Source organism: Panulirus ornatus, chromosome 19 (genome assembly GCF_036320965.1).
Source record: "Panulirus ornatus isolate Po-2019 chromosome 19, ASM3632096v1, whole genome shotgun sequence".
Classification (NCBI taxonomy): Eukaryota; Metazoa; Arthropoda; class Malacostraca; order Decapoda; family Palinuridae; genus Panulirus; species Panulirus ornatus.
This window is the reverse complement of record NC_092242.1, coordinates 67,558,520-67,579,571: the sequence shown is the minus strand read 5'-3', so window position 1 is coordinate 67,579,571 and position 21,052 is coordinate 67,558,520. Positions and strand designations below refer to the sequence as shown.

At 46.6% G+C, this 21,052-nt stretch overlaps 3 protein-coding genes across 7 annotated transcripts in view; all 3 read left to right on the top strand.

Moving 5' to 3' along the window:
* The window catches only part of LOC139755656 (teneurin-m-like), a 606,211-nt gene that overhangs the window by 521,490 nt on the left and 63,669 nt on the right, over window positions 1-21,052 (top strand). For all 5 annotated transcript variants that reach the window (XM_071674281.1, XM_071674282.1, XM_071674279.1 and 2 more), the window contains 3 exons: window positions 10,055-10,249; window positions 10,476-10,685; window positions 11,041-11,149. In XM_071674281.1, coding sequence (XP_071530382.1) covers window positions 10,055-10,249; window positions 10,476-10,685; window positions 11,041-11,149 — 514 coding nt within the window. The remainder of the gene's footprint in view (window positions 1-10,054; window positions 10,250-10,475; window positions 10,686-11,040; window positions 11,150-21,052) is intronic.
* LOC139755453 (uncharacterized) lies at window positions 117-2,465 on the top strand. Its single transcript, XM_071673763.1, has 3 exons — window positions 117-1,080; window positions 1,506-1,683; window positions 2,390-2,465. The coding sequence occupies exons 1-3, from the start codon at window positions 378-380 to the stop codon at window positions 2,463-2,465; spliced, it is 957 nt and encodes a 318-aa protein (XP_071529864.1). The 5' UTR covers window positions 117-377.
* Window positions 3,758-4,790, top strand: LOC139755452 (uncharacterized). The gene has a single exon (XM_071673762.1). It carries the CDS (start codon window positions 4,029-4,031, stop codon window positions 4,788-4,790), a length of 762 nt encoding a protein of 253 aa, XP_071529863.1. The 5' UTR covers window positions 3,758-4,028.

Sequence of the window (21,052 nt, the reverse complement as noted above, 5' to 3'; positions counted from 1 at the left end):
CCCGAGCAGCTGTCAGTTTTCCGTGTCTGTGCCCTGCCAATCAAGTGCCTCAGCCTTCAAAAGAACACAAGACTATTGTGAATACCTGAGGGTGGCGGACAGCAATATAAATGCAGTGAAGGGTGATCCTTGAAGCTATAACGAAGACAGCAGTTGTGGAAGACCGGGAATGTCACTGAATGACAAATGCAGCTGACTAACCATTGGGATTAATTCTGATTCGGTACAGACCAGTAAGTGATCTCGGGAGCTTTATTTTCTGGAGCTTTATTTTCTGGAGCTGTTAAAGTGTTAAGGATAAGTGCGCATATTGGTCAGAATAAGCAAGACTCTTGACTCTGCCGTCATTTTCTGCGCATGCGCACTGGAGCGTAACCATGGCAACCAAACAGCAGTCAGACCTGCGGAAACTTCAACGCAATCAGCTGGTCAAGATTAATAAAGATGAGTTGATCGACATTATACTAGCGTCTACACCAGCCAACGACGAGTTCCAACAATTAAATCAAAAACTAGAAGATGTGATGAAGGAAATGGAAGCACTCAAGACCACATTGATGTCTCCTGACAGCATCATTAACAAAAACTACACCCAGCTCAAGGCTCGAGTCGATAAGCAAGAAGAAATATTGGTCAAACAACAGCAATTCTTAGAAGCTTTAGACCGCAAGGAACGTGAAGCAAACATCGTTGTCCTAGGCGTGCCTGATGAGAACAGAGCATTGGATGGTGCCACAACGGACCAGGAGAAACTTGACAAGATATGGACCAAATTGGGCATCAGTGACATAGAGGGCACCCATCGTAGGCTGGGGAGGGAGCCACCTACTGGCGATGGTTCTACACAACGGAGGAGCCGCCCCATCTTGCTTACGCTCCGAGACAAGGATCAGCGCACGAGCATCCTGAACAACGCCAATCAATTGAAGTCCGCTGGTGACAACTTTATCCGTATTTACATCAAGAGAGATGTTCACCCGAGCATGAGGAAGGAGTGGAAGCGTTTGAGGGATATGGAAGCTGCTGAGAAGGCTCGCCCAGAGAATGTCGGGTGCATCATCAGGCTGGACACCAAGGAGCGTAAGCTATATAAAGATGTTGTTATTGATAGTTGGAATGCACAGTTTTTTCTCTAGGTAGACCACAACAAGCAAGTTATGTAAAGATGATATGGAATGTTAATGCAGTATGTACAAAATTGGAGAAAGGTAATGTTCAGTCATTATTACTTGAATATGATGTTATTTGCCTTAACGAGGTGAAAACTTCTCTTCCTGTGAGTTTCCCTGGGTATGTTTCCTTTAAGAGTACAGCAGTTGGTACTTCGGATCGTGGGGGTACAGTTGTGTGTGTGAAGAACTGGTTGGCAGATTTAGTGGCTGAAGTAGATGCCAGTAATGGTGATCAGGTTTGGCTGCGTTTTCGTAACATCCAGGATGTTTTATTTGGGTTTTGGTACATACGTCCCTGTGACTCCCAATATTATTCCCATGACTTGTTTGCAGTGATTCAAGAAAAACTCACCACAAGATCTGTTGAAACTAGTTTTGTCATAGTGGGAGATATGAATGCACGATTTGGTAAAAGTGTTAGAGATATATTGAATTTATTGGAACCTACTAATGTAGCAGACTTGTCATACCCATATATTCCTGATGATGTTCAGACACCTAGTGTTCCTAGGTGAGGAAGCTAGGCTCCAGTGACTGTAACTCGTCCGCTTGGGTAAAAGAAAGTTTTGTTTTGTATTGCGGCTGAATGACTGACTGACTGACTGACAGACGGGCGGGAGGTCAGTTATCCTCTCACGTATAAAAATGACTTATTTATTCCTTTATATAAACTGGACCCATCGTAGCGCACCGCACCCGAATGAACATCAGTCACGTGTTCAACGCTTTGAACCAGAGAGAACAGAGTCTCTCGTGTGATTATTATACACACATGTCCTCTGGCTTACCCTAACCTGAAAATCTCAGCCATTAAAAGTTATTAAGAATCACAGCCGCACCTGTGTGTGTGTGTGTGTGTGTGTGTGGGTGTGTGTGTGTGTGTTTGTGTGTGTGTGTGTGTGTGTGTGTGTGTGTGTGGTGGATAGATGTGGAGGTCCTCGTCCCGAACCACAGAAGCCAGGCCCGCCTCCACAATATTCATCCCCTTTTGTCTCCCTAGACCCCTCCTCCTCCTCCTCCTCCTCGCTCATAACACATCACACGTTTTCGCTAAAGTTTCATCCGTTTCCGAGCGTATCACTCACCCCCGTCGTCATTTAGCCATTTTGGTCGTCTGGTAACCGTCCCGCTCTGGCCATTAACCAATTGTACTTTTATCCTCCCCCCCCCCCCTCCCTCCCCCCGTGTGTAATATTGTCTCATTTGAAATAATGCAGCGGCGGCGGTGGCGGTGGTCGGGAATACATATTTGGCTCTGACGAACGAACGATCCGCATACAGACGACCCCGTGATCACCCAACTCGAAGTGGGAACATGAGGGTGGTCGTAGGAACGGCACGGGAACAGAGGACGAAGACTTCGTGACCACTCCCAGTAACAGCAATCACCACGATTGTGCCGACCCTCAACACTGCCATCACACACACACACACACACACACACACTCCGCTGGCATTCAATAAACCGTTCTTTCTTCTTTCTTCATTACTCAAACGCAGTCCACAGTTCAACCAGCTGTTCATCCGCCCCTTGGGGCTGGTCGGTAGAGTTGGTACCTGTCTAAGGCTGGTGTGTGTGTGTGTGTGCATACATACATCGGAGAAAAGACATGGTACGTAGTATATATGTCCGTCTCTGTGAGTGTGTGCTTGCATTTACGGTCGAAGACGTGAAGGCAAAACATGAATAACTCAGCCACCCTTATATTGTGATGGAACGCGACAATCATGATCATCAAAGCGTAAGTAGTGCGCATGCGTACCTTGCGGTCGACCCACTCACTCCATTCGTAGCTGCCGGCACTTCGTCTTCATCATTTATTGGTTCATTACTAATCGGTTTATATTTTTATGATTGTGCAGAAGCGGTTGTGATGAGTAAAGAAGCCAGAGAGGGTCAGTGGGAGAGAGAGAGAGAGAGAGAGAGAGAGAGAGAGAGAGAGAGGTTCTAAAAACTCCTCAGGGTTGTTGGCCGTGCACGTAGCTGCGGAGGGAGTGAGGGATGAATCCTTAAGCTTTGGACATTATTTTCTGTTTCATTTATATTTTATGCGAGAAGATTATAACAGCCACATAAGAGACTGTCTTAACTAACCCACATAAAGTCTCAGGAAAATGGTGACGCTGTAGTTGTCTAAATAATGAATGCGGAGCATTTCTGGACTTGTTCTTCTGAGGGAACACCAGCGCTGGCGAACCTAGGGTCTTTGGGACGACAAGATATAATAGCCCCATCCACCTCGCACGCCTATTTTCCTTCTAAAACATGGACTGAAGTTTCATTGAAAGTGAAAATCAAAGATTGAAATTATAGAATCAATCCTGTTACAACTGCAGTTGATGGAGTTTTGTGACATAAATGTGAAGATCAGAACTGGACGATGGAAGTGGAGCTTTAAAATATGGCGGGCGGCCATACTCCGTGTTTACAGTGAATGTAGGTGTGTGTGTGTCATGGCGGCAAGGTAAACAAACGTCTCCCGAGCAGCTGTCAGTTTTCCGTGTCTGTGCCCTGCCAATCAAGTGCCTCAGCCTTCAAAAGAACACAAGACTATTGTGAATACCTGAGGGTGGCGGACAGCAATATAAATGCAGTGAAGGGTGATCCTTGAAGCTATAACGAAGACAGCAGTTGTGGAAGACCGGGAATGTCACTGAATGACAAATGCAGCTGACTAACCATTGGGATTAATTCTGATTCGGTACAGACCAGTAAGTGATCTCGGGAGCTTTATTTTCTGGAGCTTTATTTTCTGGAGCTGTTAAAGTGTTAAGGATAAGTGCGCATATTGGTCAGAATAAGCAAGACTCTTGACTCTGCCGTCATTTTCTGCGCATGCGCACTGGAGCGTAACCATGGCAACCAAACAGCAGTCAGACCTGCGGAAACTTCAACGCAATCAGCTGGTCAAGATTAATAAAGATGAGTTGATCGACATTATACTAGCGTCTACACCAGCCAACGACGAGTTCCAACAATTAAATCAAAAACTAGAAGATGTGATGAAGGAAATGGAAGCACTCAAGACCACATTGATGTCTCCTGACAGCATCATTAACAAAAACTACACCCAGCTCAAGGCTCGAGTCGATAAGCAAGAAGAAATATTGGTCAAACAACAGCAATTCTTAGAAGCTTTAGACCGCAAGGAACGTGAAGCAAACATCGTTGTCCTAGGCGTGCCTGATGAGAACAGAGCATTGGATGGTGCCACAACGGACCAGGAGAAACTTGACAAGATATGGACCAAATTGGGCATCAGTGACATAGAGGGCACCCATCGTAGGCTGGGGAGGGAGCCACCTACTGGCGATGGTTCTACACAACGGAAGAGCCGCCCCATCTTGCTTACTCTCCGAGACAAGGATCAGCGCACGAGCATCCTGAACAACGCCAATCAATTGAAGTCCGCTGGTGACAACTTTATCCGTATTTACATCAAGAGAGATGTTCACCCGAGCATGAGGAAGGAGTGGAAGCGTTTGAGGGATATGGAAGCTGCTGAGAAGGCTCGCCCAGAGAATGTCGGGTGCATCATCAGGCTGGACACCAAGGAGCGTAAGCTATATAAAGATGATGTTGTTATTGATAGTTGGAATGCACAGTTTTTTCTCTAGGTAGACCACAACAAGCAAGTTATGTAAAGATGATATGGAATGTTAATGCAGTATGTACAAAATTGGAGAAAGGTAATGTTCAGTCATTATTACTTGAATATGATGTTATTTGCCTTAACGAGGTGAAAACTTCTCTTCCTGTGAGTTTCCTTGGGTATGTTTCCTTTAAGAGTACAGCAGTTGGTACTGCGGATCGTGGGGGTACAGTTGTGTGTGTGAAGAACTGGTTGGCAGATTTAGTGGCTGAAGTAGATGCCAGTAATGGTGATCAGGTTTGGCTGCGTTTTCGTAACATCCAGGATGTTTTATTTGGGTTTTGGTACATACGTCCCTGTGACTCCCAATATTATTCCCATGACTTGTTTGCAGTGATTCAAGAAAAACTCACCACAAGATCTGTTGAAACTAGTTTTGTCATAGTGGGAGATATGAATACACGATTTGGTAAAAGTGTTAGAGATATATTGAATTTATTGGAACCTACTAATGTAGCAGACTTGTCATACCCATATATTCCTGATGATGTTCAGACACCTAGTGTTCCTAGGTGAGGAAGCTAGGCTCCAGTGACTGTAACTCGTCCGCTTGGGTAAAAGAAAGTTTTGTTTTGTATTGCGGCTGAATGACTGACTGACTGACTGACAGACGGGCGGGAGGTCAGTTATCCTCTCACGTATAAAAATGACTTATTTATTCCTTTATATAAACTGGACCCATCGTAGCGCACCGCACCCGAATGAACATCAGTCACGTGTTCAACGCTTTGAACCAGAGAGAACAGAGTCTCTCGTGTGATTATTATACACACATGTCCTCTGGCTTACCCTAACCTGAAAATCTCAGCCATTAAAAGTTATTTAGAATCACAGCCGCACCAAAAGTACACTTCGCTTCACTCGCCCACTAATGGAGGTGCACGGGTCTCCGTGTTCCTCCTCGGATTAAAAGGCGATAAGTGTGTCAGCGTTAATGAGAACCTTCGACCTGGGTTTATGCCTCTTGATTTTTCAATGGAACGTGATACGCGGGACAGCACGTTTTTGCCTCTGTGTGGAACACGACTTTGTGAATATGAAATTAAAAAGAGAATATATATATATATATATATATATATATATATATATATCATCGGCTTTCGCCTGCGCGAGGTTACACCGCGAGTGAAAAGTCACCTTTGGCAAAGCTGTATCATTGAAAGTGCAGACTCATCAAAGAACGTCTCTTTCTAAAGCAATCTACATTTCCTTGCTGCTGGAAATAACGCGGTATTGGGCGGTAGGAGCCTACAGAAAGGTCCAGGGTAACATCAGGACGTCTTCATATAAATTGGTTCTGGGATCAATATAATTATTTGTGTAGATTCTGTGTGTGTGTGTGTGTGTGTGTGTGTGTGTGTGTGTGTGTGTGTGTGTTTGAAACACCTTCAGGACCATTGAACCACCTTTGGTGGATGCAGTAATTCTAGGGTGTCTCCTTACATGTCATTACCACCAGAGGCAACTTGTACACCATTACTGGCATGAAGAGCGTACTGGCCGGTGACACCGAGGGTGTGTGGGGGTGTCAGCTGGTTGCAGCCTTAATCACAGCCAGAGTTGATTTCTGAAAGAATCATTAATGAGGCCCCCCTCATCACACTGACACCATTACCGCTGAACGTAATCCCACACAGATTATTGATATACAGACGAGTCCCTACTAAAAACACACAATCAAACAGATATTGGTGTTTCTCAGGACTGCTGTTGTCATAACACGTACCGATGGGGGGTTTTAACGAAGAGTTGGGGATCGTTGTCAATAATTGGCCATCCGTATTCCAACCTGATCTGTTTCTTATCCTTTATTGCCCTTAAGAACGTCCAAGACTCCATGATAGGATACTCTGTCTGTATGTTACTCTCTGTCCTCACAACCCACACTAAACTCGCACTAGTGTGCCGGTAATTTGTCTGTGTTTGAAGCAAGACGCGGGTGGAACCATAGTTATTACCCATGATGGAATTTGAGACCGGCTTCTCTGGGTCTCTTCACCTGTTGGGCTCAGAACGATGGATAAGGGTGATGTATTGGCATAATCTTCTGCCCTGCCTACGAGTACCCTTAAAATGATCATTCAGAAAGAACTTGAAGTGTCTTTTAAACTTAAGGCGAAGTGAAGTCAACGCAAAGAGATTCTTTAGTTATCCTTATATATATCACTCAAGAAGTACCACTGACTGGATCAGCAGACATCTTAACGTTGTTGTTGTCCGACACCTTGCTGGGGCTATAGCTACTCAGGTTGATAGTGAACTGACCAGATGTAAACTTTCCCGTTAAAGCTACACTCCAACACCACCGTGCAGCGCTGTGTACTTGTCTGTTGTGGGATTAATGAGATCAGAGATGATTCTCTGCCGATCATTACAAGGCATGTGAAAGCATTTCATCCATAACAGTGTCCAGCCGTAAATGGTGGAAAAGTATCCTAACTTTGCCCATTGTATATCGTCCATTTGTTATGCATCACAATGCACAGTCCAGTCAGTGTTCATTGTCTGTAAACAGGTTAGTAACCATTGATATTGACTGCATAATTCATTCGGTACTGCCTGCCCGGTCCTTACCAACAGTTTTCTTACAGTAACTTCTAACGTAATTCAGACACCGAGGCATCGTCCTCTGCACTGTATTTTGCCCTCTGTATCGTCTCTTGCTGCCACCGACCACAGGATAGTCTAGGAGAGCACAACAGATTCGCGGCTCGAGGCGGTAAAAAATCAAATCAATCACGGCGGCCAATTAACCTTTCACCATTCCACCATCGGCTTCGGCGTCACCCCCTACAGGTGAGGTCATCCAGCTCAAGCCTGTGCTCTCATTCCTCGACGGTCTCGCTAAACAAGAGCAGAAGGTTAGCTAGGGGTGTCGCTATCGTAGAAGGGATTGGAGATGTGGTCATTACAGGGGGGTGTGTGGAAGACAGTGGTGAAGGAGATTGTTTGAGTGTGGGTGAAGGTGGAGATAGCTAAGGCTTGGGCCAGTATGGGAAGGAGTATGAGTTCGTCTATTGTTGGAGATAGTGGTAAGAGGTGCTAAGTGTGTGATAGTGAACGGGTGGCCGATATCGTGGTGTCTTCTGTGTTGCCAGTGTTTAATGGTAAAGGAGGCGCTAGCTGGTGTTGGGGAGGTCGTGAATGGCACGGCGGGTTTGGTGATGGAAGAAGCAACACCTACATGAGTCAGGCTGGCCAGGGAGCCAGCCACGAAGTCCACCATAACGATGCAAGATGTCGGTGTGGGAGAGAGAGAGAGAGAGAGAGAGAGAGAGAGAGAGAGAGAGAGAGAGAGAGAGAGAGAGAGAGCCTTCCTGTCGTCGTCCGGGAGAGACCTGAGCTGACACGAGTGTCGTCGTTCCGCTACCTGGACGCCCGTGCTCGTCCGTCTGCTTGATGGACACTCGATTCATCACTCTTGCCACTCGTCGCCCCCCGGCTGTAAGGTTTTACTCGCTAGTGTTTTCTTCCGTCTCTCACAGGGGAGGGAGGGATCCACGCTGCTGCTGCTGCTGCTGTTTGCTTTTCATGAGGCTGCATGAATATGTTCTTAGCGGCCCAGTCTAGTCTCCCCTCCCCTCCCTCTCCTTCTCTTGGTCGTTCATATCTTTATATTAGTTGGTGCCTTGTGTTCCCAGACTTTCAGTCCACGATTCATATCATCATTATCCTGCATTGTTCGCCTTTTTTATGTATGTATAATAGATAGAAGGATGAATAGATACGCATATATATATATATATATATATATATATATATATATATATATATATATATATATATATATATATATATATATATATATACCTTATCCTTATTTCTATCTGTTCCAGTCTCCCCCTTTTCCTGTTCTTATTCATCTTGCTTAATCACAGCCCCGCCGTCCTTTACTCTCATATTTCTTCCCATGTTTTCCACTCCAGCCATCCCCTCCACTTCACCTCCTCTGCCTCCTTCCTTCCCCTCTGTACCCCCTCACTGCCTCCCCTGCCCTCGTTCCCGCCCCTTTTTATGCCGCCTCCTCTCATCCTCTCTGTCTTCCCTCTGCACTATCTTTCCCCTCTCCTCGCCCAGCTGGGCTTTCACTGGAATGCGAAAATTGCACGCCATGTCCTCTGAGCTTCATTGATGTGGCGAGTTTTGACGAGGTGTAGTGGGCCGGGTCAGTGGACCTGAGGACGTGTGCACCCCTGCTGGGAAGAGGCGAGAGGCACTGTATGTAGGTGTGTGTGTATGTGTGTCTCCTCGTCGTCTTCGTATGCTCCTCCCTCCCTCCCTTACTGTAATTGTAACAGTGTCAAAGCAAGTCTTAGAGGGAACTACGCTCTCCTCTCTCTTACCTCGGTTATATCCATTTAAATCTTTATTCTGATGCGTCCTCAATGGCAGATATAAAGTGAACAGGCAAGAGTTTGCGTCAAATCCCCCCCCCCCCCCCCCCCCGTATCTCTCCTGCTGCGTCCTTCACCTTCACCCCAGGGTTGTGGCTGTCATAATGCTCTCTCTCTCTCTCTCTCTCTCTCTCTCTCTCTCTCTCTCTCTCTCTCTCTCTCTCTCTCTCTCTCTCTCTCTCTCTCTCATGCCAGCGTGGTTTCCCTGAGGCTGCGTTTGTCTCACCCTCCCTCAGTAATATCGATGAGAATCGTCTGTCATCTGAATTATCCTTATTTTCTACGTAATCGCAATCGTCAGGCAAACCTCACACTCAGTATGGTGTTGAACAGTAGCCTTATAGCTGTTCCCCGGGACCTATTTCCATTACCAGCGTCCCTCACCGCTCTGTGGTTGTGGCACAGCCACAGGGTCTGGTGAACCCACAGGGTCTGCAGCCCCCACAAGGTCTGGTGCCCCCACGGGATTGTGGTGAGGAGGCACATAGAAAATAAAACAACAGATCATTAGGCCCTGACGAGGTAGGTTGTGATAGCGGAAGAGATCAGAGAAACAAAACGTAGTGTGGAAAAAAAAAAAAAAAAGAGCTTATAGGCAGCTAGGATGTAATGCCCGTAAACTACTGTATCAACTTCGGAGACGCAACTGACTTCAATCGTAGACTTGACGTAGCTTATTTTGGTCTTTCTTTTGTTTAGACGTATGTATACTGCTACTTTCCCCTCGTTTAGATTACTAGTCATTCCATATGTCATCAAGTTTGTATCTACTGATGTTTTTGACTTCACTTTTTCCCTGTGGCTAATTACAGCGACTCTGTGTCTCTCCCCACAGTGATGTGTCCGGTGCTGTGTTCGGGCAACGGGGAGTATCGGAACGGAGAGTGCGACTGCCGGCCAGGCTGGAAGGGCCGGGAATGTAGCATCCGGCATGACGAGTGTGAGGTCCCCGATTGCAACGGACACGGCCACTGTATGGACGGACGCTGCCGGTGCGCCAAGGGTTACAAGGGAGAGTTCTGCCAAGAAGGTCAGTACGTGGTGATCGCACCTTCTCTACAGGGTATCAGTGTAGTGTTTTGATACTATAGTAACGTAGGATTTAGTCCATATTACACGATCGTTCACAATGGCTGTCCCAAAAAAAACTCATTGAGTCACAACAGGGAATTATGTAGGTACATTATCGATTTCAAAGCTCTGTGTTGGTGCGGTGTTAAGGGATTAACTGAGTTACGTATGCCTTTTCCCATCAGACGACTGCCCACACCCAACGTGCTCTGGGCATGGGTGGTGCGTTTCGGGCACCTGCGTGTGTCAGCGAGGGTGGCGAGGCCCGTCCTGCAGCGGCACGGACGATGCCGCCCTCCAGTGCCTCCCAGACTGCAATGGTCACGGACATTTCGACCTGGAGAGCCACCAGTGCGTCTGTGACCCAGAATGGACCGGCTCCGAGTGTAGCAAACGTGAGTACATTTCTCATTGACCATACACTTAACGAGGGTCGAGATACTAACATAACACACGTCCCTCCTAACCCCGTTCCACCATGTTAGAGCCACCCTCCTTCTTTTTGTCATCCTTCCCCTCCGTTCAACTCAGTACCCCCATGTTCGACCCCAGCCAACTCACTACACCTTCCTGTTTCATGTTCATTGTACCGTAAATCAGTACAACTCGTTAACCTTTGTTTATTTTACTCTAATATAATGAGAAACCCGATATGTATATATGCACTTAATATCTCAGAAATGAAGTTTATGCTGTTAGGGAAACACATGTCCATGGCAACACATGACACGTAGTGCGGATGTGTTTCAGGTGTGTGTGGCCTGGACTGTGGGCCCAATGGCAGGTGTGAAGGCGGCTCCTGCCTCTGTTCTCCGGGTTGGACGGGTGACCGCTGTGGCCTCATGACCTGCGATCCCAGGTGAGTACACATGACCTCGTCCTCTCTTGTTCTCGTTCTCGACACAGCCACGTGCATGGATGGGATGCGGGACAGTCGTACGTCATACACCCTCAGTGACTTACAGAGTTCAAACGATTCTTTGTAATGAACTCTCCATGGCTGTAGTTTATGTAGTGTTAAGTATAATGACTTGATATGTTAGGTATACCAACGATCTTACATGGTATGTCAAAAAAATAAATGGGTACGTCATAATTTAATGAAATGTGAATGGTATTGACCGTAGAATTATAAGAGGCTGTGTTAGTCTTTGGCAGTGAAATAGTATTGGTGGCTATAGATGGTTGACGGGTGTAGTTTCTGTCACCAGTCTGTCTTGCTGATTAGGACAGGGTTAGACCGAAATGGGAGACCTATATAGCCTGTGGTACATATCCGTCATGGTGGTTAGGACGGGGTAGATGGAAGCCAAGGTACACAGATGTAGCCTCTGGGGGTCGCTGGTACCTAGGTACTGATGGTGTCTGGGTCTCTGGTAGGAAGGAAGGCAGGAGGGAAAAGTTTGAAGGACTATATGTGTGAAGGAGGAACGGGTTTCGGATCATTCATACGACCCATGAACTAGTGTGGACTGAGGCGTCAGTGGCTGTAAGCACGACGGTACGACTCATGGGGATATAATGGCGTGGCCATGAGAGAGGCCACTCAGAGTCCAGGCCAAGATACTTCAAGGGTTGTACCGTCGTGCATAAGACTCGTTCGTACTTTCATGTCGAAGTTTCACACCAATGTGTTCAGAGTTCATAATAGTGTTCCAAGCGTTCACACCGGAGGGTTCAGATTTCATAATGAAGTTCCTCAAGGTTCGAAACATCATGCCCAAGGTTCGAACCGTTGTGCTTTTTAAGTTTCGTACCGTCGTGCTCGAGGGTCGTACCCTCATGTTTAAAGGGATAGGGAAAAAATGTATATAAAGTGAACGCCCCTCTAATTAACGCACATCTACTAATGATTTCTTTTGATCTGCCCTACTCAAATAATTTGCCAAAATTTTTCCAGTATTACATAAAATGACCTAATGTGGTCATCAAACAAAAGAGCGTCGGTAGCGAGCAATTAGCGCCGTGCTGGGGATGAGCGATGGTTGGGGGGGGGGGGGGGGGTGCGCGTGTGTGTGTGTGTGTGTGTGTGTGTGTGTGTGTGTGTATGTACGTGTGGACTGAGGGTTAGAAGGATCGGACCAGGACACACACACACACTAGGACAACTCTGCTCCCTGACCCTTACCCACTGACCTTTACGGATACTTCATTAAAGCAGTGTGTGTGTGTGTGTGTGTGTGTGTGTGTGTGTGTGTGTGTAATTTTGCAGTTTTCAGTATCATAGAGTTAAGTCGTGTCTCACCACATCAAAAGGGATGAGAATCCCTTGTCGACATCGTGAAACAGCGTCGAACACTATAAATGTTCTCTGCCGATGCAAAATACAACACAAGTGCGACCGGTAGAAGGTTCACGCCACCTGTTAGTCCGGGCGGCCAATCTCACGCAGGCGCAGCGAGAGTGACCACTTGTGAGAACTTTAAACGAGCTTTATAGCCAGTGGGCGAGCCATTCGCGAGAACAAAGCCAACAGCAAGTGGAGCCCAGCTGTGTGTGTGTGTGTGTGTGTGTCTGTGTGTGTCTGTATGCGCGACCGTCACCCCTCCCTATAGCCCGCCTTATCTTTTTTTTTAGTTTTCCACTCTGCGCATCCTCCCTCATCACCACCAACTCATTATGTCCCGCGGCCTCTCTCATGTCCCGTAACAGATCGCAGTCCAACAGGTGAGGAGACTTTGTTTCCCCGTGTGCAAGTTCCTGATAAAGAGGTTTCGTTTGGCCCGGGTCTGAATAGCCATTAAGCCTTGGCACCGTTTTGTATGCAGATTGCCCGAGGCCTCAGCTTTGTGATCATTGCCCCGTCTGCACGTCCATGTTGTTGCCACGGGAGGCCGATGGTGATACTGGGAAGCGTGTGTGTGTGTGTGTGTGTGTGTGTCCGGTCATGCTGGGAGAAATATCTTAAGGGACATACTTGTATGTAGGAGCCGGAGAACTTAACTGTAAGTCAGTGCTAGTCACAGATTTGTTGCGTGTGTGGAGATGATTGTACCGAAGGTGTTGTTCGGAGACGGCTGGTGTGGATTAGGAGAGATCTGTGACGTGTGGGTGTAGGGGAGACGAGACTTCATACCCTGTGGTTGTAAGGCAGGGGAGATCTCATTCGCTGTGGGTGTGAGGCTGGGAAGGCCTTACATGATGAGGATGTAGGGTAAGGTAGACTGCAAGTGCCATGGTTGAAAGGTTTTGGGGAAACCGGAGATGGTGTGTATGTTGAAAGGGTTAGGATACCCTGAAGTGCCGCGGGTGTAGGGTTGGGGAGAGGTCAAGATGTGTGGTGTAGGGTAAAGCAGACACTCTGATGCTTTGAGTGTACGGTAGACAAGACACCAAGGGTCGTCTATTTTTAAGGTAGGAGAGGTGTCAGGAATTTCTTAGAAGCTGAGGGAGAATAACAGTGTTGGTAATGGGAGACTTCAAGCGTCTTGAGTTCAGGGTAGAGGAAACCTCAGGTGCCGTGAGAGTAGGGTAGGGGATGCATCAGGTTCGTAATGTAAGGCAGGGAAGAACTGAAATTCCGTGGATTGACTGTCATAGTTCGGTGGAACGCGAGAGAGAGAGAGAGAGAGAGAGAGAGAGAGAGAGAGAGAGAGAGAGAGAGAGAGAGAGAGAGAGGTGGGGTGGGGAAAGTGGAGAGCCAGTCAGTTTGCGACCGGGAGAAAGTGGATTGATTTACCAGTAGTCTGTTGGAGTGACGAAGAACATGGTGTATCAGTAGTCTGCGGGAGGAGGGAAGGGAGGGAGTGGAACGCCATAATCTGCGGGATTGGGGGAGGAGGAGGGAACGCAGTGTTGGAGGAGCGTTAAGAGCTGTACCGGACTGTGGGCAGGGTTGGGTGGCGGCGCACGCGGAGGTGGATATTGGTAGGGGTCAAGACGCCTGAGGACTATCAAATGAGTCCTTGAAGAGGGAAGGTTTGTGTTGTGAGTGTTGCCCCGCAGATGGGTTGAAAAGAAAGGTTTGTGTTGTAAGTGTTCCTCGACCTTAATTTAGATCTAGATGCGTCTTTGTGTTTTCTAGAGGTGTTCTTTGAAAATGTGTGTGTGTGTGTGTGTGTGTGTGTGTGTGTGTGTGTGTGTGTGTGTGTGTGTGTGTGTGTTGGCCTTTGACTTTCCCCTCTAAAGGTCATTTTCAAGGCCAGGCTATCATACCCAAGGGTCGTGTCTACATCTTAAGGACTATACTCTCGCGAATGAATCACTTGTGTGTGCTAACTTGACCTTACAAGGCAGGCGAAACTGCGGAATTAGGAAGTGTCCAGATATCTTTCATGGCCCAAGTTGAGGCGGTAAGGGAACTGAACCACTAGGAATGGCTAAAATCACTAAGGCTGTACTCTGTGGGACGCAGACGGGAGAGGTATATCACTTACACTGAGGGGAAAAAAAAATCCAGGAAGGCATAGTCCGCCGCCTGCACTCGAAAGTAAATCCCTCATGACACCACAAGGGTGGAAGACTTTCGTAATGTTTCCCTGAAGATCAGAGTGGCGCTATAAACACAAAAAAGAGAAAACATCTCGAATACCCGGGTCCCAGCACACTGCCTGCAACCATCAAAAACACTGCGGCATGCAGAGTGGAGACATTTTAAGAAGAATCTAGGAAAGCATTTACGGAGCGTGCTAGATTAAGCTAGGCCATGGTGGTTGCGACTGTCCCTGTGGGCCGAGACTTCCAGCAGCTTGGTCGACGAAAGGCCATTAAAACTTCGCTCCTTAGGCCAAGCCGAGCTGTTGAAGGGCGGGGTAGAAGACCTCGAAAAGACTAATTCCAGGTATACTGCAGAGGTTTATTCTCCAGCGGCGCTGTTAACTTTCTATACAGTTCTGTGCCAGCAACAGGTATGGTTTTAGTATTTCTTTTCCCCCCCATCAACCTTTTATTTTGTCGTGCCTCAAGCACTTCCAGTCGGGTGCACCATAAAGTTTGTGCATGTTGGCCGCAGGACAGATGGCTTTGTTTTCGCCGTGAGGATATGTGCTTCTAAATGGCCGCGGGCACTTGTAGACCTACACAGCCTTTGTCAGATATAGAGTGAATTGAATTTCTCGCCCCTCTCACACACACACACACACACACACACACACACACACACACACACATACACACACACACACACACACACACACACACACACACACACACACACACACACACTACAGTCCCTCCACAACCAAACTGTCTCTCCACATTCCACAGTCCCGCCACACTTCGCAGTTCCACCTCACTCTACAGTCCCTCCTCACCCAACAGTCGCTCCGCGCTCCACACCCGATAGTCACTCCACACATCACTGTCTCTCCACATATATCGACACAACACAGCCTCTCCACATTCTTCCTAGATAGAACACCACGTTGACAGTCTACAATCACTCCAGGTATCATGATATATCTGAACACCACGGAGTTCCTCCACTCATGACAGTCCCTCCACCCACTGCACTCCCTCCACACGCTGCAAGAGTCCTTTCGCTCACTACGGTCCCTCCACTCACTGAAGTCCTTCCACGCACAGTAGTTCCCCCCAACCACCATAGTCCTATCATTCGATACAGTCCGTCCACACTCCACAACCCCTCCACCCATCGTAGTCCCTCCTCCCTCCACACGGCACACCGTCTCCACCTGATGCATTCCCTTCCACCTCGTGCAGTCCCTTTGCATTTTGCATCCCGTCCGAAAACTTTATACCCCAAAATCCAACTCCAGGCAGTCTGTTACCCTCTGCAGGCAAAGACCCAGTGCCCCTTCCGTCAGTGCTCTCTACGCGTCCCCCTTCCTAGCTCAGCCAGCCAGTCCCCTCTGCCTTTCCCTCCTAGGTTCCCAGGTATAGCCAAACAACTGACCTACTGACTCCGTAAAGAAAAAAAAAAAAACGTGTGCTTGAATACGTGCTCGGAGGGGTTCATGGAAATTCCAGGAGAAAATTCACTACATTCAGAACACCGATATGCAGTGATTCACACATGTGTACAAACTATAAACATATAACTTCAGTTTATCTCGTAACGTGGGAATGTTAGAAAAGAATGTGTGGGGCGTCAGGGGCAATTCCTTATCATGGCGAGGATTACGAAGGAACATCGTAATCCGGTAATCCCTCTGAATCAAAGGAACATCTGGCTAGCATATGTTATGCGTACACTGATATAGCCAACGTTATGGGATAATGTGCTTGTGGGTTTGGCCACATGTAAGATATAAACAGCTTGATGAATATTTCCTTGTCCGTTTACTTGAATGATGTTCTCATATTTGCCTATAAACAGTTTTGTCTCTAGTGCTTGAATTGGGACTCTGGCGGCAGGTTAGGCACGATGTGAAGACCCACGTCCAAGCCAACACACAGGCACCTGATGCTTGTTTACTGTTGGATAGTACTCACATTGAGACCTTCTATCGCTGTGTCCCATCCTCGTTGCTTCACATTCACTCGGGTCGAGTATCATTAACAGGGTTTCAGACCAACTTTGGAAGAGCTTGTCTAGGTCCCTTTGTATGCTGATGCCGTCCTCGCTTCTTACCTCGCTCGTGAAAATAGAAAATAGTCACTTGCTTCTCTAAATTCAGTGTGCTGTCGGATTTTGTAGCTTTTGACCATCCGATATGCTGAAAGAATGCTACGTTTCACAGTAAGCCTTCGTAGAGAATACAGAGGACCTGTAGAACTGTGTCGAGAAAACAGATTCTGTAGTAATGTGTAGAGAAATCAGAGTCTGTATGTACTTGGGCTCGACATACTTATATTTTCACTGCAGTTTAGACCAAATATTATATGCAGAGATTAACAATTGAAGTGTTTTAGATGTTGTATTTTCCAAATTAGATTACCGGTCCGCATTTATAGCTAATGATCAAATATATTGTGTTCACACATTTTGATACTCGTTTTCTATGAAACGCGTCAGCGAGCCAGTGCAAGGATTCTTATTCATTTATATTATTTGTTTTTTAGCTTCATCTCTCACCGGTAATCATCGGTCACAGAATCAGTGTAAATCTTGGTAAATCACAGGTCTATGTTAACGTCCATATGACATTATTTTAGCCAAGTTATTGCGGCTTATTATGCCTAGCATCGAGAGGACTGAAAAGAAAACGTCGTTTTTCTTATCCTCATCCAGAAAGACGGGGATTTTGGGAAGGGTTTGTTTTAGATTTCGTGTGTAATGACGCAAGAGAAAATTAGTGATAGAGAGGGTTAGACCCCCTAGAACTCTACTAGTGATACACTGATGAACTGCAAAATGTGGGAAGTGAGAAACCTGAGTTAGACCACAGTTGTTAAAAGACGCCCGTGTTAAAGCCCCACCAGAATCTGGTCATCGGCACGAAACGTTGCTTTATAATTCCACAAGCAACGTTAAGTTTGTGAAGTTTTGGGGTTGCAAGCATCACAAGCCATCGTGGATGCCAGATTATCTTACATTTGTTTTTACAAATAAGAAATATGCTTCTTTTACAAAGGTTGATAGGTGAAAATTTAAGAGAAAACGAGTTAAGTCCCTGATTAAATGCATGTTTATGTAGCACTCTCACCTGATTAACCAAAGTCCAAGCTTAGCAAACATGAGCTCTGAAACTTTTTACTTACTCGAACAGGAATTAGTTTAGCCTAGCTTTTAAAGTAGCACAGTGCGCTTACACGTAGCCTAAGCGAACTTGTTTATCTGTCACATTAATCTCATTTCCATAAACTTAATACACTACCTTCGTACGGGAGACACTTGTTTCCCCTTTGTATGATATCACGCGTGAAAAGTCATAGCGAAAACAATAGGGAGAAAAGATAAAAAAGATCAGGGTCTATTTCACATGCAAGAAAACTGCATCATTTAACTAGCTCAGAAGGTTTGAATTTGTAGAAATGACATGTGGATCTCCAAATGTACGTAGTAGGAATTGAATTCAATGTAGCGTAACTGCAAGATGACAATACCCTCAGGAATGTGTCATGTCAATTGTACATCACTATCGTAACGATTTCTTCTGTAAGTATTCCTTCTGCTTCAACCTTCGAGAACTGGTAGCTTGTAATACTCGGCACACCACGTAGGTCACACGATTACTGTACAGGGCCGTTATCATGTTAAGGATGAGGCTATGGTGATGTCTATTTCTTTCCCTACACTGCTAAGCTTTAGGACTTTCTGTGCTTGATCATGTTTCTTCCTCATTCAAGGCTTGGTCTCGATGATGGTTCTTGACCGTGAACAGAGCCTTCGATATTAAGGAAAGCAAATGCTCTCTTGCTGCACACACCAAAGCTGATACCGGAGTGTTTCATTTCAGCCGACTGGCTTTGCTCTTCCATGTATTTTTATCTTGGGTAGATTTCCTAGGATATTGGAAATCATAAACTCCTTTTCTGATCAGTTGTGTCAATCTCTTCAGACATATGCATCAGAATTTTGATATAGATTGAAAAGGTAGATTTCTAAACTATTAGATTTCTCAGACTTAGATTTTTTGTGTCTGTAGGTGCATTGTTACGTGTGTACACCTGAGTTCGTGTACCATGTGTACTGACCGTTGTTCACCAGAGTTGATGGTGTTGGTGCTAGAGTGTGATGATGACCTTGGAATTTGAGGAGACTAATGTCGGGCCATTTGATCTGCCAGAGGTTTAGGGCTATTGAACGCTGTACATAGGGATTGTAGATGCGAGAGTAGCCTTGTCAGTATGGCTTCGGAGGGATGTGATTGTGTAAGTAATGTGGTGGGTACGACGGTGATTTGAGTGTAGGGATAGTGTGACAGGTCTGGTCCATCCAGCATTGTAGGTGTAGGAGATTTGTGGTAAGTTATGGTCCAGTGGGAGAAGAAGGATGTTTGTGGGTGTGTTCTCCTATAGTTGTGGGTGAAGGTGTAATGAGCACAGGTCTTGATGTGGTTATAAATGTAGATCTGGGAAGGTGTATTTGGGTGGGCGTAGCTAGGTAAGGGTTTGCTGTGTTGTGCTTGGGTTTGGATGGTGGCGAAATGTAGTGGACGAATAGCCTAGGGTGACCTGAGAGTCGAGTGTGGCAGGAATGGTTGGTGTAGCGTTAAAATGCACCGAGTGTGGCAGGAGAAAGTATTTTGTAGTGAGCGTATGTGTGGGTGTCGCGTGACGTGAGCTTGAGCGAGGACGGAAGTTTCCGTTTGCAAGCCTTGATATGTTACGTTAAGGATCGGGTGCGGTAGGTATGTTCCCAAGGTGGAGTGTGGAGATATGCTGCGAGTGTGAAGTGTGGTAGGTATGCCACGATAAGAGTACGGTAGTTACACAACTGTAGAGTATGTTAGGGATGCTATGATAGAGGTGAAATGCGGTTTGTGTAGGTGTGGATGAAGATGGAGAAGGGTGTGTAGTCGTGGACGACGGTGTAACTTGGTGTAAGTAATAATTTTCTGAGCTTGAGGATAGATGATAATGAAGGTGTTCTTATCTTGAGGTTGGGGCGAAAATGAGGCGTTTGGGATGAGAGTGAGGTGTGACTTTGGACGTGATGTGAAAGTGAGGTGTTGCGATTCTTGGGCGTAGTTTAAGGTGAAGTGTTGTAATCTTGGACGTGGTGTGAAGATGAGCTGTTGTTAACTTGGGCGTGTGGGAGGATAAATTACCATGCCCTTGGGCATGGGTGAGGGTGAAGTGTTGCGATCTTGGGCGTGGGTGAAGGTGAAGTGTTGCGATCTTGGGCGTAGGTGAGGGTAAAGGGTTGCAATCTTGGGCGTGAGTGAAGGTGAGGTGTCGTGATGCTGGGCGTGGTAGTGTTCTCGGGGCAAGGTTGTGACAGCCAGAGGAGTAGAGAGAGAGGGAGGGCCTGCCGCCCTCCCGTCCACCAACCAACCTTTGCTCTCATCATTTGGCCCAGCAAGCGACCAAGTTCCTCAAGTTTTAATTAAAAGTCGGCCGGAGCGCTGGGCCCTCAGAGCCATGTTCCCCCGACAATTTGAGAGGTTCCTCGTCAAACGGTGCTAATCAGGGACGCTCGTAAGGCTCAATTTACAACCTCAAGATTGGGGTCGTCGATGGTAATGACGAAAACCAATCTTTTTTTCTTATGTACGCTCTTGTTTTCCCCCGCCGAGGTAGCACCGAGTACGTAATTTGTTTCTCATTTTGTTTGACTTGTTTGACAAACAAGTGAGATTTCCCAGTGTGTTTGTCGGAGGTCAAGAACGTAAGAAAATGAATTGTACGGAGATTGTTATTCTTGTAAGTTACACACGGTGGTGCATGGAGTCATTGTGGACCCGTGTTAACACCTTTAAGCGACGGTACGATCCCTTGAGCACGACGGTACGATCCCTTGAGCACGACGGTACGATCCCTTGAGCACGACGGTACGATCCCTTGAGCACGATGGTACGATCTTTGAGCACGATGGTACGATCCCGGAGCATGATGGTACGACCGTTTGAGCATGACGTGGAGGTCTGTGAGCGTGACGGTAAAGACCCTTAAAACACGACCAGACGTCTTAACACTGGCCGGGTCGTCACATTACTTGGTGCTCTGGGGTCGTACCATTTATGCTCAGAGATCGTACCGTCGTGCTCTCAGATCGCACCATTGTGCTTAAGGATCGTACAGTCGTGGTAGAGAGACCGCTAAAATAAACCTGTCATATAGATATTATGCAGCAGAGAATTACGTAACTTCGTCCTTAAAAAGATGTCCAAATAAAAAAAAAGCAGTTGCGTCGTTGCGTGCGACGTGAACCAGCTGCGTCGTGCGAGATAAAGGCAGTTACGTCGCGCTAAATAAA